Source organism: Esox lucius, chromosome 20 (assembly GCF_011004845.1).
Source record: "Esox lucius isolate fEsoLuc1 chromosome 20, fEsoLuc1.pri, whole genome shotgun sequence".
In the NCBI taxonomy this organism is placed as follows: Eukaryota; Metazoa; Chordata; class Actinopteri; order Esociformes; family Esocidae; genus Esox; species Esox lucius.
The window spans coordinates 19141500-19164554 of record NC_047588.1 but is presented as its reverse complement, the minus strand read 5'-3'; the positions used below and the strand labels follow the sequence as shown (position 1 = coordinate 19164554).

At 42.5% G+C, this 23055-nt stretch overlaps 1 protein-coding gene across 1 annotated transcript; it reads left to right on the top strand.

The window, feature by feature from the left end:
- The first annotated feature begins 260 nt into the window (after positions 1-260).
- Positions 261-20101, top strand: si:dkeyp-77h1.4. Its single transcript, XM_013139282.4, has 11 exons — positions 261-471; positions 12333-12401; positions 12545-12565; positions 12720-12995; positions 14642-14762; positions 15061-15236; positions 15455-15594; positions 15775-15922; positions 16234-16415; positions 16554-16643; positions 16826-20101. The coding sequence occupies exons 2-11, from the start codon at positions 12353-12355 to the stop codon at positions 17690-17692; spliced, it is 2070 nt and encodes a 689-aa protein (XP_012994736.2). The 5' UTR covers positions 261-471; positions 12333-12352; the 3' UTR covers positions 17693-20101.
- Positions 20102-23055: the final 2954 nt, after the last annotated feature.

The window sequence follows — 23055 nt, the reverse complement described above, 5'->3', positions numbered from 1 at the left end:
GTTGAATACTTGTATTTACTGTGGTCTGTCATTTCATTTAGAAATATAGTTTACTTTAGAATGTTAGATGTGTTGACCTCCAGCCAGGTTCAACTAAATCTGTTAGACCTTTCCTCTGCCCATATTTGACTAGCCTATATTACGTCAATCAATACAGCTATTAGCTACAATATTTATTATGAAGAGGATGCTTTTCAGTTAAAAGGTGAACTTGGAAACAGTCCGTCGCTCTGTTGCAATCATACGCCGGTGTTTGCCGACGTCAGTCGAGTGGCTCCGACCTAGAAGAAGCCGACATATTCTGAACATCCTCTAAATGTTCAGCCCCAGTCGTCAAGTGCTGCTCTTGGGGGCGAGGTTGAGAGGGAGGGTGAAGGCAAGAAGGGAGAAAATAATACAGGCTACCTATTTTTCTCACAATCTCGTTTTAACGTATCCTCTCAATACGAAGAAGACATTGGTCATTTAAAGGTGAGTGTGCTAAGCTGTTATTTATTACGTGTGTGTAATGGAATTCGTTAAATAAATTCCCCACCCAGTGCGTGACGGGTTAAATTCTGCAGATTTTGCAGAGACACTCTTGAGGGTGCTGCCTGTCCCGTTTATTAGACGTTGCGTTATTCGCCGGTTATTATCTGATAAGAACTGTATTGGCTGAAAATAAGGCGTGCCTGTTCGGAATATGATGAAATGTGTGAAAAAATGTATTATATTCTATTGCGGGAAATAACTGAGTAGGCTACAGATAATGTGCTTTATCTGGATTGTAGGACTCATGCAGTAATTAGCTTGCAAGCTCATTTCAAAGCTCTGCAGAATGGCCCACAAGTGGCTGAGCACGAGCCACATGTGTTTTGGCATAGTGGCAGTCAATTCCCAATCCATATTTATAACAATCAGATTACGCATGTCATGCCATATGCTTATACCCCAGAATTTAAGACAAATGTTAAGACAAAATAAGTGACAATCTAACATGGACTTTCAATTTCCACCGTGATAGGCATATAACACAATGTTCACATCATGGAATGCTTTTCGTCGTCTTAATTCGGAATACCTGTTCATGCATGCAGCCTAGAGAGGAGTTTTATTAGGCTTTTCTGTTTGTTCTATTAAATGGATGCATATTATAATCCGCATCTATCAAAGTGGGTTTGGATCCGATATCCGATAAGTGTATTGTGTGTATTAAAACGTATTTTATACGCTTAATGAATAAATTTTTCTTTTAGTGTTTTCGATCATCAATCATAAATGGAGCGATGTGCTCCTGCAGTCAGTCTGCCGGCACCCTGCTGCCTCTGACTATACAGTGTCCACACGCACGCACACACACACACACACACATGCACACCAACACGCAGTGTATGTTAATGACATGTTACGGCAGACAGCAGTGCCATAGTAGTAGGTTACAGTACATGGACATTGTAATAGGTTACAGTACAGGGACATGGCAGTAGGCTACAGTACAGGGACATGGCAGCAGGCTACATCACTTGGACATGGTAGAAGTTTACAGTACAGGGACATGGTAGAAGGTTACAGTACAGGGACATGGCAGTAGGTTACAGTACAGGGACATGGCAGTAGGTTACAGTACAGGGACATGGCAGTAGGCTACAGTACAGGGACATGGTAGAAGGTTACAGTACAGGGACATGGCAGTAGGCTACAGTACAGGGACATGGTAGAAGGTTACAGTACAGGGACATGGCAGTAGGTTACAGTACATGGACATGTAGGTTACAGTACAAGGACTTGGTAGAAGGTTACAGTGCACTGACATGGTAGTAGGTTACAGTACAGGGACATGGTGGAAGGTTACAGTACAGGGACATGGTGGAAGGTTACAGTACAGGGACATGCTGGAAGGCTACAGGTTACAGTACAGGGACATGATAGTAGGTTACAGTACAGGGACATGGTAGTAGGTTACAGTACATGGACATGATGGAAGGTTACAGTACACTGACATGGTAGTAGGTTACAGTACATGGATATGGCAGTAGGTTACAGTACATGGACATGGTAGAATGCTACAGTACAGGGACATGGTAGAAGGTTACAGTACACTGACATGGTAGTAGGTTACAGTACAGGGACATGCTAGAAGGCTACAGGTTACAGTACAGGGACATGATGGAAGGTTACAGTACAAGGACTTGGTAGTAGGTTATAGTACACTGACATGGTAGTAGGTTACAGTACAGGGACATGGCAGTAGGTTACAGTACATGGACATGGTGGTAGGTTACAGTACATAGACATGGTAGTAGGTTACAGCCCAGGGACATTGTAGTAGGACACAGTACACGGACATGTAGGTTACAGTACAAGGACTTGGTAGAAGGCTACAGTACAGGGACATGGCAGTAGGTTACAGTACATGGACATGGTAGTAGGTTACAGCCCAGGGACATTGTAGTAGGACACAGTACACGGACATGTAGGTTACAGTACAAGGACTTGGTAGAAGGTTACAGTACAGGGACATGCTGGAAGGCTACAGGTAACAGTACAGGGACATGGTTGTAGGTTACAGTACACTGACATGGCAGTAGGTTACAGTACAGGGACATGGCAGTAGGTTACAGTACAGGGACATGCTAGAAGGCTACAGTACAGGGACATTGCGTTAGGTTACAGTACATGGACATGGTAGTAGGTTACAGTACAGGGACATTGCATTAGGTTACAGTACATGGACATGGTAGTAGGTTACAGTACAGGGACATGGTAGAATGCTACAGTACAGGGACATTGCATTAGGTTACAGTACATGGACATGGTAGTAGGTTACAGTACAGGGACATGGTGGAAGGCTACAGTACAAGGACATGGTTGTATATTACAGTACATGGACATGGTAGAAGGCTACAGTACAGGGACATGGCAGTAGGTTACAGTACATGGACATGGTAGTAGGTTACAATACAGGGGCGTGGCAGTAGGTTACAGTATATTACATGAAGCCTACCTTGTGTGCTGCTGTTTTTATGTTGCAGTTATTGAAGCATTTTCATGTCTTTTCGAAATATTGAAAATATTAAAAATTGTTATTAAATATAAAAAATGTGCCCCTCTAATTTGCTATTTATCTAATTATTATCGTCATCACCAATTGGTGGATTTAGGAGGGCAGTTATACTTGTACAAACTATGCTTTTATGGGTTTATTCAGTCTTGTTTCAAACACTGTAAATCTACACTCACCTAAAGGATTATTAGGAACACCTGTTCAATTTCTCATTAATGCAATTATCTAATCAACCAATCACATGGCAGTTGCTTCAATGCATTTAGGGGTGTGGTCCTGGTCAAGACAATCTCCTGGGAAAGAAAGGTGATTTAAGCAATTTTGAGCGTGGCACGGTTGTTGGTGCCAGACGGGCTGGTCTGAGTATTTCACAATCTGCTCAGTTACTGGGATTTTCACGCACAACCATTTCTAGGGTTTACAAAGAATGTTGTGAAAAGGGAAAAACATCTAGTATGCGGCAGTCCTGTGGGCAAAAATGCCTTGTTGATGCTAGAGGTCAGAGGAGAATGGGCCTACTGATTCAAGCTGATAGAAGAGCAACTTTGACTGAAATAACCACTCGTTCCAACCGAGGTATGCAGCAAAGCATTTGTGAAGCCATAACAAGCACAACCTTGAGGCGGATGGGCTACAACAGCAGAAGACCCCACCGGGTACCACTCATCTCCACTACAAATAGGAAAAAGAGGCTACAATTTGCACGAGCTCACCAAAATTGGACAGTTGAAGACTGGAAGAATGTTGCCTGGTCTGATGAGTCTCGATTTCTGTTGAGACATTCAGATGGTAGAGTCAGAATTTGGCATAAACAGAATGAGAACATGGATCCATCATGCCTTGTTACCACTGTGCAGGCTGGTGGTGGTGGTGTAATGGTGTGGGGGATGTTTTCTTGGCACACTTTAGGCCACGGTCTACCTGAGCATTGTTTCTGACCATGTCCATCCCTTTATGACCACCATGTACCCATCCTCTGATGGCTACTTCCAGCAGGATAATGCACCATGTCACAAAGCTTGAATCATTTCAAATTGGTTTCTTGAACATGACAATGAGTTCACTGTACTGAAATGGCCCCCACAGTCACCAGATCTCAACCCAATAGAGCATCTTTGGGATGTGGTGGAACGGGAGCTTCGTGCCCTGGATGTGCATCCCACAAATCTCCATCAACTGCAAGATGCTATCCTATCAATATGGGCCAACATTTCTAAAGAATGCTTTCAGCACCTTGTTGAATCAATGCCACGTAGAATTAAGGCAGTTCTGAAGGCGAAAGGGGGTCAAACACAGTATTAGTATGGTGTTCCTAATAATCCTTTAGGTGAGTGTATATATAGGTTACAATCGCCAGTAACTGCATCAATTACAAAGCTACATTTAATATTTAAACTACACTGATGACATGAGGATAATGGTAATACTAGCTCTCCTCCTCTTCACAGATGAAAGCAATATGGGGCAAGCATGAACATTCTTTTCATATATAATATATAGAGAGAAGAGGGGTGAGAGAAACATAAGGGAGACAAAGTAAGGGAATGGGGAAGGGAAGACAAAGAGTGAAAAACATTGTGTCTATTTCATGTTAGACCTTATCTATCATCCATTTACACATCTTAACAATATGGTGTCTAGTGTCTTAATACATCTTAACAATATGGTGTCTAGTGACTTAATATATCTTAACAATACTGTATCAAGTGACTTCATACATCTTAACAATACTGTATCAAGTGACTTCATACATCTTAACAATACTGTATCAAGTGACTTCATACATCTTAACAATACTGTATCAAGTGACTTCATACATCTTAACAATACTGAATAAATTGACTTCATACATCTGACAATACTGAATAAAGTTACTTAATACATCTGAACAATACTGAATAAAGTGACTTCATACATCTTAAAAATGCTGTATCAAGTGATTTGTTCCACTGAATCTATGAGCTAGTGTGCATGTGTGTGTGTGTTAGCAGATTTATGTTTCCTTGCAGCCTGACTGGATAATTTGCTTTCAAAAGTGATAGAAGTTTTTGGTAATACAGACAGATACAGAGACAGACAGGCAGACAGAGACAGACTGACAGACACACAGACAGACAGAAAAACACACAGAGACAGACATACAGACAGGGACACACAGACCTTTGTGGGGTTCATGCATCTGCAGGCATTGAAGGCATTTCCGCCTCTTTAAAAGAATTCAACAAAGGCCTGTCTGTAGTGAACTATATAGGGAACATGGTGTCATTTGGGACAAATCCCAGAGCTCAAATGAAGACAGACACAGCCTTTGAGTTGAGAGTGGAATGCTGCTTGAGCTGAGATGGTATAAGATAATAACTATGAGAGGAGAGAAGGAGGCATAGGAGGAGAACGAAAAAGAGGAGAGAAGGTGGCATGGGCGGGGGGAACAAAAGAGAGGAGAGAAGGAGGCATGGGCGGAGAACGAAAGAAAGGAGAGAAGAAGGTATGGAAGGAGAACGAAAGAGTGGAGACAAGGAGGCCTGGGAGGAGAATGGAAGAGAAGAGAGTAGGAGGCATGGAAGGAGAATGAAAGAGTGGAGAAAAGGAGGCATGGGAGGAGAATGAAAGAGAGGAGAGAAGTAGGCATTGGAAGACAGTGGAGCCATGGACAGAAATGGAATAAGAAAAAGATGATGAGAGATAATGAGAAAGAGCATAGGAGAAGAGGCTATTATATTACTTATATATATATATATATATATATATATATATATATATATATATATATAACATAATACTGGAGTCAGGAGAGGAGACTATATATTACCTTAAATATATAACATAATAATGGAGTCAGGAGAGGAGACTATATATTACCTTAAATATATAACATAATACTGGAGTCAGGAGAGGAGACTATATATTACTTTATATATAACATAATACCAGAGTCAGGAGAGGAGACTATATATTACTATATATATAACATAATACCAGAGTCAGGCAGGTTCAAAGGGACAGAAATGAGCAGATTGGAAGATGGAGGACATGAGAATGAAGGAGAGAAAGGAGAGAAGCTCAACATGGGTGGAAAAATTAAGAGAATGAGTGAAGATATTAACGTTTGGTAGTAAAAACTGAGGGAAAATGTGGTCAAAAGATTTCTAGAGGGATAAATAGATTGATAGATGATAAATAGATAATTGATAGATATGTAGATAAGTTGATAGAAGGACAGAGAAAGAGAATGTGAGAAAGAGAGCAGTCTTGGTGAAGAGGGGACAGAAATAGAGAGATACGGGGGGGGGGGGGTAGCAGATGGCACAGTCCGGCAGCCCATGGTTAACAGACCAAAGGACAGGAGGTGTGTCTCTGTCTGTCTGTCTATGTGTGTGTGTTTTTGTTTGTGTGTCTGCGTCCTTGTTTGACTACTTGTGAGAATTAAATATTCCTGCAAGGTTAGTAAATCAAGGAATATTCAGCCTTGTGGGGACATTTTAGTGGTACCCCATTAGGAAAATAGTATTTACTAACCTTTACTAAGTGTTTGTAAATGTCACGATTAGGATCTTTGGGTTAGATGTTTTGGGTTAAGATGAGTTCAGTTTAGCGATTTCTGCTCTTAAGTGGAGAAGATCATTCCTTCTTTGTTCTATGGGTCTTCCAAAAATTTCAAACAGATCTGTCCCCCAGACATGATATTGTCAAACAGACCCCCCCCCCCCCCCCCCCCCCACCAGACATGATATTGTCAAACAGATAAGTGTTGTAACAGGCAGAGATAGTGTAGTTGTGAAGTTATGACATTCCAACTGTCCTCGTTGGCACATGAGATAAGACAGGTTTCAGTGGCTGACAAGGGATCAGGTCTCTGAAGACGTCTTAATGCTTCCTCTGCCTACCCACTCACCCCCACACAAATCCCCCCACACAGACACACACACCCACACACAGACACACACCCACACACAGACACCCACACACACATCCACACACAGACACACACACACACAGACACCCACACACAGACACACAGACACCCCCCTCACACACACACAGACACCCCCCACACACACCCACACACAGACACACAGACACCCACCCACAGACACACAGACACCCCCCCACACACACACAGACCCCCCCCCCCACACATAGAGACACACAGACACCCCCCCCACACACAAACACACACACACACAGACACCCCCACCACACACACAGACACACAGACACCCCCACACAGACACACAGACACCCCCCCCACACATACAGACCCCCCCCCCACACACACACACACACACACACAACACAGACCCCCCCCCCACACACAGAGACACACAGACACCCACACACCCACACACACACAGACACCCACACACACAGACACCCACACACACAGACACCCACACACACAGATACCCACAGACACACAGACACAGACACACAGACACCCACACACACAGACACCCACACACACAGACACCCACACACACAGACACCCACACACACACAGACACCCACACGCACAGACACCCACACACAGACACACAGACACACAGACACCCACACACACACAGACACCCACACACACAGACACCCACACACACAGACACCCACACACACAGACACCCACACACACACAGACACCCACACGCACAGACACCCACTCACAGACACACAGACACAGACACCCACACACAGACACACAGACACAGACACACACACACACACAGACACCCACACACACACAGACACCCACACGCACAGACACCCACACACAGACACACAGACACAGACACCCACACACAGACACACAGACACAGACACACACACACACAGACACCCACACACACACAGACACCCACACGCACAGACACCCACACACAGACACACAGACACAGACACCCACACACAGACACACAGACACAGACACACACACACACAGACACCCACACACACACAGACACCCACACACAGACACACAGACACAGACACCCACACACAGACACACAGACACACACACACACACACAGACACACAGACACACGCAGACACCCACACACAGACACACAGACACACACACACACAGACACATGCAGACACCCACACACAGACACCCACACACAGACACACAGACACACACACACAGACACACGCAGACACCCACACACAGACACCCACACACACACACTCGCACGCAGACACATGAAGATTTATTAACCCAGTCTCCTTTTTTGCAGATTGGTTTCTGTGAGGTTAAATGTTTTGCTGCTTGATCTCATGCCTCAAAGAAAAACTACCCAAAATGTATTGCAAAGCACTGCCAACCATTTTACACTGAACATACCTTTCAATGGTAAAATGCAGGATTATCAATACAGTTTTTTACAATCACTTTGGCACTAATTTCAGAACCTTGACGTCATTTTTCAAAACTCTAGACACAAAACTCTAAATGGTCATCACTTGTAACACAGGCTGTCCAATGTGCAAAACATTGCATTGTGCATTCATATCTTTAAAGAAATCTTGCTCTTGCACAATCATTGGTTCAAAAAATGAATTTATTGTGAAATACCATTGAAACATTTAGATCACCCACACACAAGCAACTGATAGTTTCACTGTGTCATTGTTCGTACAGTCATTAAATATTGTAGTACAAAATAGGTGATACATGTTTCATTATGGTACTACATGTAAATACATCCCTGTAAAAGTACTGCAGTAGTAGAGGGAATACTACAGACACAGTGGAATCATTGAACAAAATCTGAAATGTATTGTAGAAAAACAATACAGGACAATCACAACATTGGTTTATTTGAATCAAAGCAAAATAATTAGCTATGAAATAGAAAAGAAAAGACAGTACTGTAAAACATCAAATGCAGTGTTCCTCAACTTGCTTGCTTGTACTGTAAAAAGCAAAGCTTAGGAGTGATTACCGTACTTCTACATGTTCATCAACTCTGTCTTGTGGATTTGGCCACAGGTTCTCATGTACATCACAATGGATGTTTTCATTAGCCAAACATCTTGGGAAAAACCTTCGGCTTGGCGAATCCAGGCCTGACACTGGTCTGCCGTGATGTCATTGCATGTGTCATCCATGGCCTGGTGAAGAGTGACTTGTTCATGAGGGCGCCTATCATAAACCTTTCATCTCCATGTGGAGAAAAATTCCTCAATCGGGTTAAGGAAAGGAGAGTATGGGGGTAAATACAGGGTGGTAAATTGTGCATGGGCCTGAAACCATGCTTGCACCATATAAGCATGGTGGAACCTGACATTATCCCACACAATGACATAGGTCACGCCATCAGCTCTATAGACCTGATTGAGCTCATCTAGGAAGGTTACAAGGAGAGCTGCATTATATGATCCAATACGAGGTCTGCGTCCACCACATCATCTTCTGATATAGCTGCACACATGGTAATGTTGGCCCCACGTTGTCCAGGTTCTTGGAATGTTGCCCGCTGGCCAATGAAATTTCAACCACTCCTCCTTGTCTTGGCCAGGTTAAAGCCTGCCTCATCCAAATATATGAATTTGTGATGGTTGTCATCAGCATCCTGCTCCATCACCCTCTAAAAATACATTTTGGAAAGAGATTTACTGATTACTCTACAATGTAGAATTTTTTGGGAATTTTAGCCAGCACATACTCAGTCCTCATTTGCTTCACTCTGTCTACATTTCTTTCAAAAGACACACGGAATAGTTGTTTTAAAGACAACTGGTGCCTTTTCAGCATGCGTGCAATTGTAGGCAAACTTATGGATTCCACATTGTTAAACATGTCTTCATTGTGGATCTAAACATGGAATATTGTTTGTCTGTTTTTCCAAGTAATGCAACAGTTACCTATAATTTTGAGCAGTTGTATCAATTGATAATTGGATCATTGTAATGAAATGAACAGACACTTATCTGAAATGTAATGTGTGAATTGCCTTTTGAAATAGTAGTACATTGATGTTAAGTTGTGTCATATTGAACAGGTTAATCTTAGTTTTATGTGTATTGTATCCAAGCAATTGAAAAAAGTGTGAAAAATGATCATTGGTTGTGAGTTCTGTGTCTAGAGTTTTGAAAAATGACGTCAAGGTTCTGAAATTAGTGCCAAAGTGTTTGTAAAAAACTGTAAATACAGTTTCAGGCCAGCACTCAAGGGAAATTATCCAATCTGCTGTAACCTTCACGTTGTAAATGGTGTCTTCTGCCAAAGCCCTGCTCTCATTGTGTGAGGATACAACATAAAAGCCCTGACTAGTAGCTCCATTGATGTCACTTATCATCCATAGCCTGCTAAGATCATCATAATACTCTCAACGCGCCAATTAATCAGGACTCTCCCAGTCTCAACACCTTTCAACACACACACAAACACATTTGTTGTTCTACTTCTTATGTGTGCCAGAAAAATGATTCCCTATCTCCTAACCTTTTCCATAGCCTTAAGCTAACTCTGAACCTAACCCTTATTGCCAAACCTTAAACTAACACTAACCCCAAATATGTACCCGAAATAGCCTTTTTTCGTTTGGTTGGAACTGGCTAAAGAAAAACCCTGTGGGAAAATAATTGTCATATTTAACTACCTCCGGAGGGACTAGGATCCCACACACATATACACACACTCTGCACGTCTTTCAGGGTCTTATGGTAGGAAACAGTGGATCTCTGTTTGAAACCAACCAAGTAGATACAAAGATCCCCTCAGTTCCACTTACCGCGGACATACATTCATTACTCCAACACTGTTTTTAATTCAGACATCACCTATTCATTGACACTTAGTCAATAGACCAATTCCCGTCCGGGATTCTGTGGGCTCCTTAGATGTATTCACTGGGAACCAAATGAACCCCAACAGGCTGGAAGAGGGAAGCACATACTGAGCTCAGTTATCATGCAAAAAGTTTATGTTGCAAAACCAATTTTTTAACCGTGTACTGTAACAAATACACGCCTAGTCAAAAAAATCTAAAGAGCTCTAATGTTTTTGTTGCTGTTTTTTTTTGTTGTAATAAGTCAGTGTTTCTTTATATATTTAACGTAAGTCCACTAATGCCCATTCGTTTCTATTGTATTTATGCTACGTGATGACAGTGCTAGTAGATTTCCTGGAATGGTGGGGGCTTCGTCACTGCTGGCTATTGTTTGTACAGTTAAAACACCACAGTCTTTATATTGGACATATAGTACATTGAATTCTCCTGGACACCCAGTGATTTTTCCAAGGACAACCTCTTAAAATTAATCATGGGGTTACAGTTGCAAATGTTGGGCCTTGTTAAATATTCAGTTTCAATTTTTTGTATTTCAGTTTTATTCCAGAAAAATATATTTTGTTTAGTATTTTTGTTTTGTGTTTTCAGTTGTCAATTTTATTCTGTGTATTTTTGGTTGTTGCTGGAATACATTTCTATTTTTGGGGTAGGGTTAAAGAGCAAGCATGGTAAATTACTGTAAGAGAAATCATTTTTCACATTGATTCTCTGCTTAGTCCACTAAACGTTTCAATATTACTGAAGTACCTTTAATGTTTCAGTTCCATTATCCATGAAAAACAAGCCCTGTTGGAAACCTTTTAAAAATGTCTCATCTTTCGTGACTAACATGGTGGAGGGCCTTTACCTTTTGAATCATATTAGGCTAGGACGGAAGACACAAAATAAGTATTTTCCAAGAGACTAGACCTTTCAATAGCCGATAGGATCACACACACACATACTTCATTCAAGGACAACGTGTGATTCAAAGGACATCCTTTTGTCACTTGAGGAGATGTCATCACCATGAGATGAGACAAGCAACTATTGTCTACAAGACAGTTTAAGGAGCTAACGCCTTACCTGTATTTTATATCTCAAACCAACTCCTCTGCAACCTACACTAACACAATGACATGGGGAGACAGACAGAAAAACAGAGGAAGGAGAAGAGAATGACGAGGCGTTGCTAGGATACATTCGGGGCTTAGCCCCCCCCACCCCCTTGGGACAGAAAGTACAGGGTTTAGAATGTACATGCGGAAAATGTCGATGTACATCCTAGTGGCCAACACGTCTACATTGTCATAATGCGCGATCGGAATTATAGGTGAATAGATCAGGGGCTATTTTTTATTATTATAATGTTTGGTCAATTTGAGATCCGGGGCTATTCATAAAAGATTCTGAGCTATAGCCCCAGACGCCCAGGGCTGACGACGCCACTGATGGTACCTATCAGACGCATCTTTTGTTTAAACTCTATCTCATCTTTCCTGTTTCTAATTGTCCCTTCTTTATAGACGCCGGAAATCTGATCAATATGAAGACAGTCATTGTGGTGGTGATGCTGAGCTTGCTGCTCTGCTCAGGTAAGTCATTAAGCCTAGAGATGGAATATCAGGTGTGATAATGTCAGTCACAGATCCAGTCACTTGTGATCAGGAGACAGAGATATGTATGTATGAATAAAGGATGTGGAAATAACACCAAACTCCTCTGTCTGTGTCTACAGCTCTGACTGCAACTATTAAAGGTACCTGCCACAATCAGCTCTTACCCATTCATGTATTAGTCATGATACAGTACTAAGCTGTTCCTCATTTGTGATTTGTGTTTCTGTGGGACCATTAGAAATACCTTCAATGACTCTCAAGTATTCATTCTCTCCAACACCCCCCCCCCCTTAGGTAAGGAAGAACAGAAGACCCAGTTCTCTGGGGAGGACTTCCACCTGCAGCTGCCCTCCTTGAATGCAGAGGTTTTGTTCTGGCCCAGAAATGCAGCGGTGGGGGCCGAGGAAGTCCTGATGGCAGGTGGGTTGGTGGTCAGCCCCAATGCTAAGCTCAACAGCCAGCTCAGTCACTTGATCCTGGCCAACGTGGGCGAAGACCACGAGGGGACGTACATAGTGAAGAATAAGGACCATCCAGAAGACGTCCGACGGATCACACTAATCGTCAGAGGTTTGTGGTCTGTGTGGTTGTGTGTGTGTGTGTGTGTGGTTGTGTGTGTGTGTGTGTGGTTGTGTGTGTGTGTGTGTGTGGTTGTGTGTGTGTGTGTGTGTGTGTGGTTGTGTGTGTGTGTGGTTGTGTGTGTGTGTGTGTGTGTGTGGTTGTGTGTGTGTGTGTGGTTGTGTGTGTGTGTGTGTGTGTGTGTGGGGGGGGGGGGGGGGGTATAGAAAAGACCTGCGTGGACAATACCTGTATTGTGTTGTTATGGACAAGACCTGTACCTGTAAGGAAGTAATGTAGTTTGTTTTAACCCAGTACATGTAAGGAATAGTGTGCCATTTCAAACACCGATCCACAAAATCAGAGCAGAATAATGACTAAGCGGGGATGAGAGGACTGAGGGCTCTGCATGCATTCTGTCAGGAAGACGTCTAGGGGCACTCCAGGCTGAATACATTTCTGCCACATTCCTGCCACATTTCAGACACATTGCTGACACATTACACGCATCAACCAATGACTCTTGAATACAGTGTACTTTATTCTGAATTTGGGCATCAGATTAAGCTACATGAAATGATGAAGTTAGCTTATACGTTAACTCCTAGCTGTGTGGAACTGTGACTGGGAGTTGTAGTGTGTTGATAGGAGGTGTGTAGGGAGTTAGCAGCTTGTTGAGAGAAGGTGTATAGGGAGTGAGCAGCTTATTGAGAGGAGGTGTGTAACGAGTTAGCAGCTTGTTGAGAGGAGGTGTGTAGGGAGTTAGCAGCTTGTTGAGAGGAGGTTTGTACGCAGTTAACAGCTTGTTGAGAGGAGGTTTGTAGGGAGTTAATAGCTTGTTGAGAGGAGGTTTGTAGGGAGTTAATAGCTTGTTTAGAGGAGGTGTGTAGGGAGTTAACAGCTTGTTGAGAGGAGGTTTGTAGGGAGTTAACAGCTTGTTGAGAGGAGTGTGTAGGGAGTTAACAGCTTGTTAAGAGGAGGTGTGTAGGGAGTTAACAGCTTGTTGAGAGGAGGTTTGTAAGGAGTTAACAGCTTGTTGAGAGGAGTGTGTAGGGAGTTAACAGCTTGTTGAGAGGAGGTGTGTAGGGAGTTAACAGCTTGTTGAGAGGAGGTGTGTAGGGAGTTAACAGCTTGTTGAGAGGAGGTTTGTAGGGAGTTAACAGCTTGTTGAGAGGAGGTGTGTAGGGAGTTAACAGCTTGCTGAGAGGAGGTGTGTAGGGAGTTAACAGCTTGTTGAGAGGAGGTTTGTAGGGAGTTAACAGCTTGTTGAGAGGAGTGTGTAGGGAGTTAACAGCTTGTTGAGAGGAGGTGTGTAGGGAGTTATCAGTGTGCTGTCTACACCAGGCAGTAATTATGCAGCTATTTAAGTAGCCCATCCGTTCATCCCTCTCATCTGTCTAACCCTGCTGCTTTTCTTCTTTCTTTATCCTCTTTTCTCTCTCTCCAACCCCTCTCAGGGCTCTGCCACTGTCCTCTTCTTCTCACGTTTATCTCTCTTCTCATTCTTTTGCCTTTCTATTTTCTTCTTTTGCTTCTTGTTTTTTCTCTCCTTTTCCCCTCTCATCTTTTTCTCATTACATTTCTCATCTCTATACCTTACTGTCTCTTCTTCTATCTCTGTATTTAACTGCCTCTGTCAACCTTTCTCTGTTTTCCAGACTGTTCCATTGAGCACAACATTAAGTATGGGGAGAACTTCCACATCCAGCTAGTGGGGGTGGATGCTCCAATCACACTGGAATACAGACCCAGTGCTGTAGAGGCCAACTTGACCTCCAGGTATAGTCAAAATATAAACTTCTCTGCTTTCCTCAGAAGAGGACTAACTTTTGTTAACATCTCTCAACAACATTTGTTATTGAGATGTGTCTAACTCAAACACTGTTGTGATATAGTGCCACTGCAATAATGCAACAGTATCAGTATATCATGTTGCTATTCAAAGTTTTGATGGTAGTAGCGTGGTTACGGTTATACCATTGACATCACTCATAGACCATTCTGTTATTATCATCAGTCTTGGGATTATTGTGTTAGCATGCTTCTTTATGGATCTTTATGACCCATGATCCTCTAGGCCAGCCCTGGTGCTGCTGACTCAAGGGGGGCTGTCCAGAGCCGGGTACCAGGGACGGTTGAGTGCCACGGAGCACCGGGTGACTCTGAATGCCGTGACAGGGGCAGATGAGGGCAGCTACACAGTCAAGGACGTCAACAAGGAGATTAAGAGGAAGGTGTGCTTAAATGTCATAGGTACGTTTGTTTTCTTCCTCCCTATAACTAGCCAGTTCACTGTTGTGTCATCATCACTGGGTTTAAATGGTTTTGGGAGGGATCACCCCCCCCCCACCAACTACCACCATCATGGTCTCTGGTCCTTTTCCTTCTCTTTCTTCAATGCTTTGTCTCTTTCCAACTCTCTCTCTGTCTGTCTCTCCCTCTCTCTCTCCATCTCTCTGTTTCTCTGTCAGCCCACCAAAACTTCGTGGAGCTGCCTTTTGCCGGCACACTGAAGATCAACCTGATTCTGAATGCTACCATGGTGCAGCTGTTCTACACACCCAAATACGACTTTAAAACCAGACAGATCCTGAACCGAGGACAGCTGACGGTACTGAAACCTGGAGGGAATAACACATGTTCAAGCAAACATTATGAGCGTCGTCAAGTCTGACAACCACATCACAATGTACACCCCAAGGCTCAGAATAAAGACCCAAAAACAGGCTGCTAACAGGATGATCTTTTTAAAAACCTTTTGAACCAAGCATGACTGTCTGTGTGATAACAGGTTCCAACAGACCTGGATCTGGAGGGGCGTATCTCACTGGAATCCTCAGTGGTTATCGTGGACCAGGTCACAGCCAAAGATGCAGGACAGTTCAAAGTCACAGATATTCTGGGGTTTCCTGTGTCCAACATTTACCTGGAGGTTTCGGGTGAGAAGAGGGAGAGCGTGGGTGAGAGTATGAGAGGAAGGGGAAAGAGAAGAGAGGATGGAGAAGAATTGAATAGGAGGACAGTGTATTGGTTCAGTGGGGTTAGGGTTTAATGATTTACTAATGATGAAACCTGGTAACAATTAAACAACTTTCAGTCCTTTCCTTGCTTCACCTTTGTCTCCCCTTGCCATTATTCTTCCCCTGATCTCTTCTCTCCCATCTGCTCTATCTCATCTCCCTCTGCTTGCTCTTCTTTCCTCCTTGTCCCATATATTTGTTCTCGGTTCCCCTTCCTTTCTCATCATTAGCCTACAGGCTATCTACCCTATATGTGACCATCATAGCCCTGGTGGGCCTGCTGGTCTTTCTGCTTTTGGTGTGTCTCTTGTCATGCCTTTTCAAGCAGAGGAAGAGGGCTGCCAAGGCTCGAGCCATCGAGAAGATTGCCCAAAGTGCAGGCAAGGAGGATGAGGGAGATGCCTTCAGAGAGGTAGGACACTGACAGACGGAAACCTAAACCGGACGTTGCCTGAATGGCAACCTGTTCCCTATACAATGCTCCAAGTATTTTACATTGTCCTGTACGTCAGGGATGACTCATAACATGACATGGATGTGTGTGTTCCAGGTGGTGAAGAACATCACTCAGTTTGAGGAGTCCATGGCCCAGTCCACAGATATTACAGAGAAGTCCCAGAGCACCGAGGTGGATATTAAAGTAAGTAGGAGTGATACAACGGTTAGTTCTGTAGACTTAAAGGAATTCAATTAATGAAAAGGGAATCTCCTTATAATAGCTGTTTAAAATCTTCTTGGTCCCCCACACTTTTTTTCCTGTCTTCCCTTTGACCTCTGCTGGCTGACCTGTTGCCCCTCTTACCTCTGTTTCTTTGACCCCAGGGTCTGGAGGTGTCATCCAAGGAAGTGGCAATTGGTAACCTGGAGACCAGCGACTCTGGGGTGGAGTTTAACACTACTGGCCTCCCATTGGACACTGACACTGATGTCCCTGACCAGATTCCAGAATCTGAGGCAGAGGCTGACAGTGTTGCCATCGTTCCACAAAACAAGCCAAGCCCACCTGCAGTTACCAAACCTAGCCTGGATCCCAAGATAAAGAATATCCCTGAACCAGCTCCTGACCCAAAGTTGACCATAACCAAACCCGTGGAGACCAAACTCAGCCCAATCCCAAGCCCAGTCTCCACATTGGCTCCAAGCCCCATTGCCAAAACCCCTGAACCTGCCAAAACTCCCGAACTAAAAACACCTGAACCCAAAACTCCTGAAGTGAAAACACCCGAAGCAGCCAAAACCCCTATTGCTGTGTCACCAAGCCCTGCATCCCTTAAGCCAACCCCTCCACTGACCCCTGTCTCAAAACCAACTGCACCCCAACTGTCAACCCCTGAAGACCCCACGCCCTTTACACCAACCCCAGAATCAACCAAGCCTCTGACACCAACTCCTGAACCCCCAAAGATTACAACCCCAACCCCTGAATCACCCATGATTCTAACAGCAAGTGCAGAATCCACCAAGCCTGTGACACCAACCCCAGTGCTGACCCCAGACCCTGCTCCAACCACCAACGGCACACCTGAGCCACCAGCACCTGACACCAAACCTGCCCCTGTTGCCCTTATTGAAAGTCCTATCGCCAAGGCAACCCCTCCCAAAACCCCTGAGGTGGAGGTTATTGTCCCGAGTGGTCCAACCATGGAGGCCAAAATGGACACCCCTTCTGAAGACACCGCCACAGCCTGAAGACAGCACCCCTCCAAGGGAAGCCTTCGGATCTGTTGACCTATCCTTCATCACCACTGTTGACAGACAATCAAACACCCCCTTACCAAATAAGGAACACAACAATGCTATAATTGATACTGGGACTTAAATGTAACACTTCTAATACAATTTGTAGCTTGTTATGATAGCTCACTCACTTAACAATACTGTTATCTTTTGGATACTTTTTTCAATTAACAGATAAGATTAAGAAGATAGGACATAAAGGAAGGCAGGTTCCGTATTGTTGGATGTTTTAAGTTGTTTCTCTTTTAGTTTTTATGATGCGTTCTCTTTTGTAGTGTGTATATTAGAGCATGACTGCCGGTCTGACAACAAAATCAGTTGCAGAGTTTACAATTAAAATGATAAACCGTAGCTACATTAGACATTTTTAAAGTTCAGAGGTGTGCAGAACGATCCTGCATCCTTCTACATAGAATGGCAAGTGAACATAACCCAATCTAGTTTAAACTACATCTATGACCAACTCCTCCTTCTCTGGACCGATATGACCTTGGATGATGCCTGCTTTAAACTCAGCATGAAATACATACAGAAGAAAGCATGAATTGTCGGTGAATTTACAACGACCAGTTCTTTTTATCTCACATGATGAAAGCAATTATAAAAATGAACTACCCCAACGACTTAATGTTCTTGACATAATATTCTTATCAAATTGGATGAAATGAAGTCACCAATTCAACTGGACTGACATTCATTAGATCCCTTTTAAGTTTCCATGAACCTTGGAATGATCTGACTTTCACTTCTGTCAGAACTGCTGACAATGCTTCAGTGATGAAACATCTGGATACAAAAGAGCATGTCGTTCTTCCAGCCACACCACCATGGTTCTCTAGAATCACTTTAATCCAAGACAAATAACTTTGTATTCCCTTTGACCTCACACCAGTACCTGCAGTCTCCAGGGTGGTAAATCTTGGGAAATATACTGCTGAGAAAGGGGGTTGGAGGGGAGAGAGAGAGAGAGAGAGAGAGGTGAGCGATTTTCATTTGAAAAATGAATCTTCCTACCTGCTTGAGTGACCCTCTAAGTCGCTCTGGATAAGGGTGAGGGTGATGATGTGGCCAGTGGTCTTACATGTAGTTTTACTGTTGGTCCTGCCACTTGACTTTTCATGTATAGGTTACTGGGCTGCCTTTATGTTCCATGATGTACGAAAGTGTAGTCTTCCCTGAAACAGAACAAATTCACACGGACTGTCGGACTATACCATGCCTACAAACGACTAAACCATTAAATGTATCTATGAGCTGAATACCACTTTCCTAGAGCCTGTTGTAGATGTGTATCATGGCTTTTAATGGATAGTATAGTGATAGAATAGTATAGAATTGTTTATTTGCTCCAGTGAGAACACCCTCAGTGTTCCACGGCCAGGCCGGACATGGGCAGGCGGATGTTGGTCCACCTTGTTGTCATCTGTCTCGTGCGCTGCCTTGAAAAGGTCATGCCTCCTCTATTAACGAACCCAGCGGAACTCACGGATCGTGGCATGTGGCCATCTTTGTGTCGTTGCTTGAAACTCTGTTGATCTAGCTTAGATTTCTAGTGCAATAAAATGTTGCTGGTGGTTAGTTCTGCTGTGGTCATTATGTGGCACAGGGGGGGGGGCGTGCGGACACATTTTGCTTGTGAAAATACCTCAGAGTTTTAACTATACTGTAGGTACAAAATGAACACTGAGTTCAGAGCACTTAATCTAAAAGCATTTTGCATTATTAAGAGAGGCGCAAATGGGAGCCTCGTTAACCACCAAGTCAATATAATACATAGATATATCTTCATTTTTAAACATTGGCCTTTCCCTTTCTAATTGCTTCTAGGACTCTAATCCATTTTGAATGCTAAATTGATATAAATCAAAATGAAACATTGAAGCCATATTATTGGATAGATAGATGTATGATGTGAGATATGGTGATGAAGCCTTTAGTGTTCCAGGTGCCTAAATGCTTAGTTATACTGTCATCCAGCTGATGTAAGTGATGTGGGCATTTTAGTGATATGAAGTGAAGGATATTGTAAAATTCTACCACTGGAGATGTTTGGCACCGCTCTCAATCTCATTTGCAATGCTAGTCAAGCTCTGTTGTGTAAAGCTGTAAGATTTATTCAGGCAATACAAAACTAAGTAATTATCTACTTCTACACAGAAACACACACACTCGCACACACACACACACACACACACACACACACAAGCACATACACTCTCTCTCTCTTGTTCTTATGACCCTGTTGACAAGGTTCAGCAATGTAAATATTGCATGTGTAAGGTTTAAAAAGGTTGAATGTGTTTAGTGAATAGAATGGTCGTTGTGTTATACTTTATGACATAAAAAATACTTATCTAATTTCTCACCTTTGCAAAGCCTACATGCTGATTAATGAACATCCTGTAAACACACACTAATCTTCACTAACTTACACAGAATCCTAACAATCCAAAACGATATCCCTAACTGAATAAGTTCATGTTTTTGTCATCCTCCTGTAGAACTTGGAATAGATATCTGGAATATTTTGAATGGATTAATTTATATTATTGCTATCTCATTATTATCCTATGATGATTATACTCACAGTATGACACATAGGCGTTACTTCTATAATACATCTAATAATGATCTAACTATGTCACTTTAAAGGGAAATATCTTTATTGTAGCATGTCCACATGATCTGCTCAAAGACAGTATTGTTATTAAGATTTCTATTGTTTTCTAAAAATCATCTATGTGTGTGGACAGAGGTGCAATCGGTCATGTTATCTTCATTATGGCACTGGCGCATGTGTGTATTTGTGTGTGTGTGTGTGTGTGTGTGTGCGCGCATACACATGTGCACGTGACACATAATGTTTGTATTTGTATCTTGTTCTAAGTGTCTAATATATGTATGTGAAATGAGTAGAAAGCTCACAATTTCTGCTGTATGTAAAAAGAAACTCTGTTCTAGTTTCTGTTCTATGTTGACCACACATATTCATTAGTGGAAATTAGTGTTCTCCATTAACTGCCTATCCCGACACATTTAGAAAACCACCTGTCTGTCCCAGACCAGACTCAGCAAGTGGAAAACCTCAGATAAACCCACAACACTGAGGGGCTCCACTCTGGAGGACTCTCATCTTTGTTTTAGTGCCTAAAATACTAAATAAAATATTACTGGCTAGTTGGCCTGTATTCTATAAATGAACTTTTAGAGGCATCATTTGTTTTATATGATTTCTATGATGTAGCCTAGACACAGACTAAACTGTGTTAAAGTACTATATAATGTAGCCTGGACACAGACTAAATTGTGTTAAAGTACTATATAATATAGGCTGATTGCAGACTAAACAGTGTTAAAATACTGTATGATATAGGCTGGTTGCAGACTAAACTGTGTTAAAGTACTATATAATATAGGCTGGTTGCAGATTAAACACTGTTAAAGTACTGTATGATATAGGCTGGTTGCAGACTAAATAGTGTTAAAGTACTATATTATATAGGCTGGTAGCAAACTAAACACTGTTAAAGTACTATATGATATAGGCTGGTAGCAGACTAAACAGTGTTAATATACTATAGGATGTTGGCAGGTCACAGAATATAATAGTTTTAAGGTTCTCTATGATGTAGACTGGTCACAGATTAAACAGTTTTAACAAGCTATATGGTGTATGCTGGACGCAGACTAAACCGTGTTAAAGTAATATGATGTAGGCGGGTCGTAGACTAAACAGTGTTAACATACTATGGGGCCGGTTTCACAAACACAGATTAAGCCTAGTCCAGGATTAAAACAACAAACTCAATGGAGTTTTCTATTGAATTTAATGTTTTAGTCCTAGACTAGGCTTAGTGCATGTCTGCAAAACTGGCCCTATATTTTGTAGGCATACTGCAGACTAACATTTTTGAAGTACTACATATGATATAGGCCGGTCATATACTAAACAATGTTAAAGTACGGTCAGTTTTGTTGACCCAGATTAAGCCTTGTCCTGGACAATAGAGAATTTAATTGAGCTTGATCTTCTTGTCAAAGACTAGGCTTAATCTGTGTCCGAGAAACCAACATTACATGATGTAAATGGATTCAACAGTGGTGACATACTATATGTTATAGAATGCAAATAGTCCTAGATAGACACATAATCAGAAGTTACACAATACTGGATTGTCTGGACAAGAGGCTTTTAATATAAAACCCATGGATACTTACTCATGAAAGAGCAATGGAAGAGATAAATGTATTTGGTTGAAAGGATTTATTTGAATGTGTGAGAGGAATAAGATCAAAGTGCATTGTGTGACTTGTAAGACAGAAAAGGTTATCCATCTTGTGAATAGAATGAATGTAAACAGCAGGTTGAATTCAAAATGGTTGGCAAAGCCTATTACAGTATTTAATATCTAACTGTCTTGAAAGATGTGGACCTGAGATGTGCATGTGAATAAATTTGAAGTCTTTTCTACCCTGACTGTATTATAGAGCTTCCCAAAGGAGTAGTAACAAAACTGCACTTGGTTACCACATACCAAACACCAGAACCTTCTAGTGATTGAACTCTATATGCGCTTGTTGGTTCCTGGCTCAGTTCTTACCCCTGGCTGGGACAGACACACAAGATGTGCTGCAGTGTTCTTACTTGACCTCCTTATACTAGATGAGCTATCAGAGGTCTCTCTGCCCTGACCCCGGTTCTGTGTGATGACTTCTGCTCTCTGTTGGTCTTTCTCCTCCCTTTTTGCACAACACAACACACAGACATTTTGTAAAGGAATTTGTTTCTTTTTTCATGTCTAAAAAGAGATACTAAGAATAAACAAAAGATTATACAAAATAAATTGCCTGGTGTCCTTGCGTTCGTTTATTCCTTCTCTAAAACCTTTAATTTGTGGAAATCGGGAGGTAAAACCTTAGGCATAGGTAAACCAAATGTGTGGGAACTGTGCTCACTAGCCTTTACGTCCCAACGCGCCACTGTTAGGTAGGTCAGAACTTGTGGTTTTAACATGTTATTTTGTACAACGCTTCTCACCTGGGCGTCTACTTGTCACACTGTGTAGCAGATCACAGTAATGGCCGTTGGTGCTACCTGAGAAAGCCTTGTCCTGTACAAGCGTGATGGAGCAGTCAGGTCACCTAACGTCAGTCACATCACTCATCATGTATCTGCTGACCCAGAGTCACCGCTCGCCCTGGGTACTACCCAGCACCTATAATGCATCCCAAATGACACTCTGTTCTCTACATAGTGCACTCCTTTTGGGACCTGGTGAAGTAGCCGTCTCTAGGGGGAATAGGGTGCCATTTGG

What these genes read in the sequence shown, in the direction of transcription:
- si:dkeyp-77h1.4 (XM_013139282.4), top strand. Translation starts at nt 12,353, where the DNA reads ATGAAGACAGTCATTGTGGTGGTGATGCTGAGCTTGCTGCTCTGCTCA. An exon ending in TCTGACTGCAACTATTAAAG is followed by an intron (nt 12,566 to 12,719) that starts GTACCTGCCACA and finishes CCCCCCCCTTAG; the next exon opens with GTAAGGAAGAACAGAAGACC. An exon ending in TGAACCGAGGACAGCTGACG is followed by an intron (nt 15,595 to 15,774) that starts GTACTGAAACCT and finishes GTGTGATAACAG; the next exon opens with GTTCCAACAGACCTGGATCT.